The sequence below is a fragment of the Ovis aries genome, chromosome 1, assembly GCF_016772045.2.
Source record: "Ovis aries strain OAR_USU_Benz2616 breed Rambouillet chromosome 1, ARS-UI_Ramb_v3.0, whole genome shotgun sequence".
In the NCBI taxonomy this organism is placed as follows: domain Eukaryota; kingdom Metazoa; phylum Chordata; class Mammalia; order Artiodactyla; family Bovidae; genus Ovis; species Ovis aries.
In genome coordinates, this window is record NC_056054.1 from 203,478,782 (window position 1) to 203,485,943 (window position 7,162).

A 7,162-nucleotide genomic window follows, 5' to 3' on the forward strand; every position below is an offset into this window, starting at 1 on the left:
GGACACGACTTAATGACTAAACAACAATAACAATAATCAATTAGCAGGCACCAAGCCTCTCTTTCAACACTTTGCTTAGTAATCTCTTCAGTTAATGGCATCCAGTCCCATGATTTGGGCTTCCCTGGTATCTCAGCAGTAAAGAATTTGCCTGCAATGCGGGAGATCTGAGTTCAGTCCTTGGGTTGGGAAGATCCCCTGGAGAAGGGAAAGGCTACCCACTCCAGTATTCTGGCCTGGAGAACTCCATGGACTGCAGTCCATGGGGTCGCAGAGTCGGACAAAACTGAGTGACTTTCACATTCACGTTCACAGTCCCATCCTTTACTGGCAAATAGAAGGGGGAAAGTGAATGCAGTGACAGACTTTACTTTTTGGGTCTCCAAAATCATTGTGGACGATGACTGCAGCCATGAAATTAAAAGACGCTTGCTCCTTTGAAGGAAAGCTAAGACAAATCTAGACAGTGTATTAAAAAGCTGAGGCATCACTTTGGTGATGGTCTGTATAGTCAAAGCAATGGTTTTTCCAGTAATCATGTATGGATTTGAGAGTCAAACCATAAAGAAGGCTGAACTGTGGTGCTGGAAAAGACTCCCGAAAGTCCCTTGGACAGCAAGGAGATCAAACCAGTCAATCCTAAAGGAAATCAACCCTGAATATTCATTGGAAGGATTGATGTTGAAGCTGAAGCTCCAATACTCTGGCCACCTGATGTGAAGAGCTGACTCACTGGAAAAGACCCTGATGCTCGGAAACATGGAGGGCAGGAAGAGAGGAGGACGACAGAGGATGAGATGGTTGGATGGCATCACTGACTCAATGCACATGAGTTTGAGCAAACTTAGGGAGATAGTGAAGGACAGGAAAGCCTGGCATTCTGCAGTCCATGGGGTCACAGTCAGAAACAACTTGGTACAACAACTCCCCAGTTAAGTAGGCAATTTCTTTTCTCACAAATTCTACCTTCCACAAAACACTAGAACATGAACATAACTGAGCCGAGTTCTTTGCCACTTTTATACGTACCACCTTTTCAACATGTCTTGTAACATGTTTCTCATTTCCATCTGAGACCTCACCAGAAAGGGCTTTATAGCTCATATTTCTACCAACTTCCTGTTGGTGACTATTTAGGCATTCTCTAAGGAAAGGGACACTTTTTCTATAGTTGTCCTTTTTCCTTCTAGGTCATCAACTGAATTATTTTAAACTGTCCCTTCATGGCACTCTTGACCTAGAATTTTCTAGCAGGTACCTCCAGACTCTCCCAATTATCCAGTGGCAAAGCTGCTTCCACATTCTTAGGTGTTAACAGCAGCATCTCACCTCACAGTACCAAAATTCTGTCTTAGCTCAATCTGCTCACTGGGTGACTTAAATCACAAATATTTATTTTTCATGTTTTATAGGCTAGAAATCTGAGATCAGCGTGCCAAGATGGTTGGGTTCTTCTTTTTTTTGGTGGGGGGGGGGGGGGGAGTCTTAACCACTGGACTGACAGGGAAGTCCAGATGGTTGGGTTCTGATGAAAGCCTTTTTCCTGACTTAAAGACAGCTAGCTGCTGGCTGTGTGCTCACGTGGCCTTTCCTCAGTGCATGTGTATGGAGAGAAACAACAGACACAGGATAGGTAAGGAAACAGAGGACTTGAACAATACAATAAACCAACTAGATGAAATATATATGAACACTCTACTCAACAACAACAGAATTCACACTCTTCTGAGAGATCTTCATTTCTCTTCCTCTTTCTGTAAGGAAATGAATGTCATCACAAGGGTCCCACTCTTATGACTTGATGTAAGCCTGATCATTCCCAAAGACTCCGCCTCCAAACCCTATCACTCTGGAGACTAGAGCATCAACATGAATCCTGGGGGAGACAAACTTTCAGGCCACAACAGGCACCATGTTTATTTTTATTATTATTTGCTTATTTACCAGTGAGATTAATTGTCTTGTATTTCATAGGTTGTTAAATTTATAGTTTTTGTTAATTTATAGTTTTTCTTAGATGAATAATCACTTTATATCCTTCACCCATTTTCCTATTAAGGTATTCATTTTTAACTTCTTGATTTATAAAAGCCTATTATACTGTAAGAAGACTAACACTTTGCGACACAAAGAGAAAAATTTTAGTTTGTTTTTCTCTCAAAATTGTTTTTTAACAGTAATTTTAATACATAAATTATTAATTCTGATGTTGAAATTCTATTAAAAAGCCTTCAAATTTTTAAAAATAAGTTTTTTACTTTCTTCTTTATGATTCCTACTTTGGTATCATTCATAGAAATACTCCAATAACTTCAGCATCATAGGAATTTAGCAAGAAATATTAGGAATAACTCTAGTAAAGTTACTAATAATCCTGTCTATTTTTTTGAGTATTTACTATAGATCAGATACTCTACATACATTGTTCTACATGGATACCTCAGAGTTATTGCAGGTCTAGTTCCAGATCATCACAATAAATAAAATGCCATGGGGTTTTGGTTAGTTTGTTTGTTTCTCAGTGCATGTAAAAAAAAAAGTTATATTTACACTATATACTATGGTCTATTAAGTGCGCAATAACATTGTGTCTAAAACAGCAATATACATACCCTAGTTAAAAAGTATTTTATTACTTTAAAAAAACAATTACAATAGCAACATCAAAGATCAGTGATCACAGGCCATCGTAATGATATAATGATAACAAAAATTTTGAAATATTGTGAAAACAACCCAAATGTGACACAGAGGCAAGAAGGGAACAAATGTTGTTGGAAAAATGACACCAATAGGCTTGCCTCAATAAAGCAAAGCACAATGACATATGTCTGCATTTAATCCTCACAACAAACCCAGAAAGGAATTATTATTCCCATTCTACAGATCAAGAAACTGAGGCTCCAGAAGACAGTAACTTGCTTATCGTTCTGTGAGTTGCAAACGTTGGAGCCGAGATTCAGTCACAATGCTGATAAACGAGTAGATCCAGTCCCATCCTGACTCTGCTGTGTTGGCTGCTGGGTCCCTTCCCCAATTCTGAGCCTTCATGTCACCTGTAAAATTTGTTTGGTAATAACTTTCTCACAGAATTGGTGACAGATTTAACTGAGAAAAAAATATATATATATGTAACATGCCTGGCACCAAGAAACAGTCAGTAAAAGGGAGTCAGCTGCTACCCTCTTGGCTGGCATACCCAACTGTCTGCCTCCCCTCTCCTTGTGAAGTGGTGGGGTGGAGACTGTGAGAGAAAGGGCCAACAGTGCGGGGCAAAGGTTGGAATCCCAGGCCTAGGATCTAAGTAAGGAACAGAGTGAGACGCAAGGCACAGACACCATCACGCCTCCGAAAGAGCCGCTCCCACCCGGGAGTGACTCAGAGGCTTCTGCACCTTCCCCTGCGTGGGAAGCACAGGTGCGGCCAGATCAGGAGAATCTCCCATCGCTCAAAAGCAGCCACTCTTGCTCCCGAGAAGCTCCCGTGAGGTTGCTGCTCATCTCCAGCCCGTGGCCCTGCCGCACACACCGGACCATGGGGACCCTCGGGGGACACCTGGTTGCAGCGCTGCTGTTCCTCATCGTAGCGCTCTACTACTCTGTGCTGGTGTCCTTGGCTCTGCTACGGGGACAGAGGTTGCTCAAACGCCCTCTGCCCCCGAGAGACAAGCGAGGGCACCGGTGGTGGCAGCTGGTTTCTGTGGAAGCAGTGGTGAAGGTGGTCTTCTCCCTGATCGTCATCTTGCCGGAGCTCTTCTACCCACCGGGAGCAAACCGGATGGTGATGGTGGACTGGGAGGACCCGAAGCGGCCGTTTGTGTTCCAGGACACCTGGCAGCACGTCACCATGTACGGGTTCTTCCTCCTCAGCGGAGTGGTGGACATCGTGAGCCAGGTGTGCCAGACGCGGCAGAACATGAAGCTGGAGCGAGCGGCGGAGGCACTGGCCTTCTGCGTGCTGGTGCTGCTGATGATAAACCACATTGAGAACAAGAACACCCTGGAGAGCCGCGTGCACGCCCTGTTCATGCTGCCTGCCTTCCTGGTCGGCTTGGTGCTCATCATCGAGGTCTGGGTCCCGGACCAGCCCTCACTCTGGGTGCTCAAGACCTGGATGGGGCTGGTGCTCAGCAACTGGCTGCTGCATCTAACCGTCCTGATATATGCACCTCCCTCCGGACAGCCCTGGAGCGGGGACAACCCTGTGGACCTCGCCTTTGTCACCACCTTCTTCTGCTGGCACCTGGGCTTGGCGGCTGTCATGCTGGCCGCCATCTATGGCCTCTGCAGCCTCTGGCACCATCGCTTCTCCTCCTGGAAAAGGGCCCCAGGGGCCGAGTACCAGCCGTGCCCCCTACGTGAGGGCAGTGAAGAGCCTGAGAAGCTCAGGGCAGGGGCCCTACAGCTAGACGGGGGTGTCTAGGTACAGAATCTATCTCGGCACTTCACCCTTTGTAATGAGGATGCCCACTGTTTGCCTCGTGCAGGAACATCCTGGGATCTGCAACGTGGCTTTCCATCACAGGGGTCCCATTCCCTGTTCTGAAATGAACCAGGATCACTTCTGTCTACCACCCTCTTCTCTCCAGCCCTGTCTCTCTCCTATCCTGTCATAGCCAGTGTGGATCCTTATCATGCATTCACATGAAGCAAGAATAGTAGTGGTTTCCTCTGACAGCTTTTGGGATCCAAAAGGGAGAGAAGAAATGAGGAAATAGAAGAAAATGGAGGGTGTCTGGGGGCATGGCAGGGCTCTGTATGTCTGGGGCAGAGCTGGCTTGGTGTGTGTGCTGCGTGGGCCTAGAGCTGAAGTAGTAAAATGTGTCCCAGGGAGAGAGCTCTGTTTTCCCATCGTGGTAAGGGCTTCTGCTTCTTTATGTCTTTTTTCTTTTTAATTATTCACTTATTTTAATTGAAGGCTAATTACAATATTGTGGTGGTTTTTGCTCTATTACTCATACTAAATGGGGCAGGAAGAAGAACTGGTTTTGTTGTTACTGTTTTCTCATCTAACGTGGATAAGGCTACTTCTGCCTGAGGGAACGAGGGATGAGGGGATAGGGCAGCAATCAGGTTAGCAGGGCTCAAGTCTGGGGAGGAAGGAAGTGAGGGAGGGATTCCCAAAGGTGGGTGTAAGAAACGAGGATTATATTTGCATAATTTTAGGTTGTTTGGTTTTTGCTATGACATAAAACTCCATTGCTTATGTAGAGTCTTTCAGTAAAGTCTATGATACACATACACATGTCTGTGTGAGTGATTCTGGGGTGAGATCAAAGAAAAGGCCCAGGTTTCAGTTGATGGGAGCAGAAGACAAGGACCACCATGAAACTTGGGGTGCAAATGACCTCAGCAGTTCTGAAGACACAGGGACTCCAAGCTGAGAGGGAATCTGAGAACGCCAGCTCCTGGAACCTGCAGAACTTTCAGCCACTGTACTCACTGAGCTCCCAGAAGCAGGAGGTGTTAATAACTTCACATCCTCAGTGAAACATATGAAAGCAAATATATAAAAATACTTATCTCTGAGTACAACTAGAAAACTGCTCTTGACAGCACCTCTCTGCTTATGTGAGATGATAAAGCCAGCATTTGGAAGTCTGAAGAGGCAGGAAAAAGGGAAGAGATGCTGACCACAGTGGTGGAGAAAGGACCACAGAGAAAAGTGCCCACACAATGAAGCAGCTGCAATTTTGCCACACCCACAGAGTCAGAGGTGCTGTCCTCAAAGACAGAAAAGCTCTATGAAGCACAGAGAGGAATATGCATTTGCAGATGGAGGGCAAGATGGGCTGTACATTGTCCTCCAAAACATCACAAGACACTCCCTGAAGAAGTAGGGTGCATGAGTGTGGAGACGAGCCCTGGAAACAGTGGGATAAGGCTTAAAGCAAAGAAGGGGAACAAGGGAAGGAACGGAAGTGGGACAGGGGCCTGGCAAGTCACAGGGCAGAGCTTGGATGGAAGGAACACTCTGGGTCTTGAAAAGAGAAGTGACTTCCCCCAGCTGGAGCCAGGCCAACCTCAGCTTTCCTCCCCAACCTAAGGAAAGGCCAACATCCTTCCTTGTGTCCCCACCTAAAAACCCAGAAACAGAGTCAACTTTACCCCAAAGCCAGTAAACCTTAAACTTCAGGTCCCCTCACTTCATTCTTAATTCTTTTTTTTTTCTGGAGAGGGGCACATCTCTCAGTTTGTGGGATCTCAGTTCCCAGACTGTGGGCTCCAGCAGTAATAGTGCCGAGTCCTAACCACTGGACCACCAAGGAATTCCCAAGGCCCCTCACTTTATATTTCTCATATAAAGTCTTGAGAGGGGCCATAGCAAGTGTTCATATGATCACTTATCACTGAGAAACTGCAAAAGTTAGATTTTTCTATTCTTTTTTTTCTCCATAAAATGCGGCTGTGCCCCCTCCCTGAAAACTCAGCACAGATTTACTTTCAGGATGACTTATGATAAACACATCTCTTCCTGTTAGTAGTGAAAAGTAAGAGTGAAAGTTAGTCCCTCAGTGACGTCCAGCTTTTTGGGACCCCATGAACTGTAGCCCACCAGGCGCTTCTGTCTTTGGAATTTCCCAGGCAAAAATACTGGAGTGGGTTGCCATTTCCTTCTCTACCTGTTAGTAGAGCATCCTTTATTCAAAGATAATGGTAAGACTCTTCTTCCTTTAGCTTGAAAATAAGAAGCTTAAAATGCTAATGACATCACACACTGGCTGAAAACCACCTTCCAAATTAGAACCTCTCAGTCAACAAATGTAAATATCTTATCAGATGCTAGGCCTGATGCAAGGAGCAGGAATTAAAGGTGCAGAAAACTGATGGCTTCCTGTTGACTCAGATGGTAAAAGAATCCTCCTGCAATGCAGGAGAGGTGGGTTCAGTTTCTGGGTTGGGAGGTTCCCCTGGAGAAGGGAATGGAAACCCACTCCAGTATTCTTGCCTGGGAAATTTCATAGACAGAAGAGCCTGGTGTGCTACAGTCCATGGCGTCGCAAAGAGTTAGCCATGAATGAGTGACTAACACTAACGCTTTTCTTCACTGAGGCAGAGGTGGGAGGTAATACACAGATGTGGGTTCTGCTTATCTCATTTGTGCTGGATGCAGAATTCCTGTCCTGCACATCTGGCCCTTGCCCAGAGTATTAGTCATGGCT

At 45.5% G+C, this 7,162-nt stretch overlaps 1 protein-coding gene across 1 annotated transcript; it reads left to right on the top strand.

Annotated features, from left to right (window-relative positions):
- Positions 1–3,460: 3,460 nt before the first annotated feature.
- LOC101119356 (transmembrane epididymal protein 1A-like) lies at positions 3,461–5,235 on the top strand. The gene has a single exon (XM_004003084.5). It carries the CDS (start codon positions 3,535–3,537, stop codon positions 4,420–4,422), a length of 888 nt encoding a protein of 295 aa, XP_004003133.2. The 5' UTR covers positions 3,461–3,534; the 3' UTR covers positions 4,423–5,235.
- The last annotated feature ends 1,927 nt before the right edge of the window (positions 5,236–7,162 follow it).

Bases quoted from the DNA above. Each gene is read 5' to 3' on its own strand.
- LOC101119356 (XM_004003084.5), top strand. From the start codon at position 3,535: ATGGGGACCCTCGGGGGACACCTGGTTGCAGCGCTGCTGTTCCTCATC.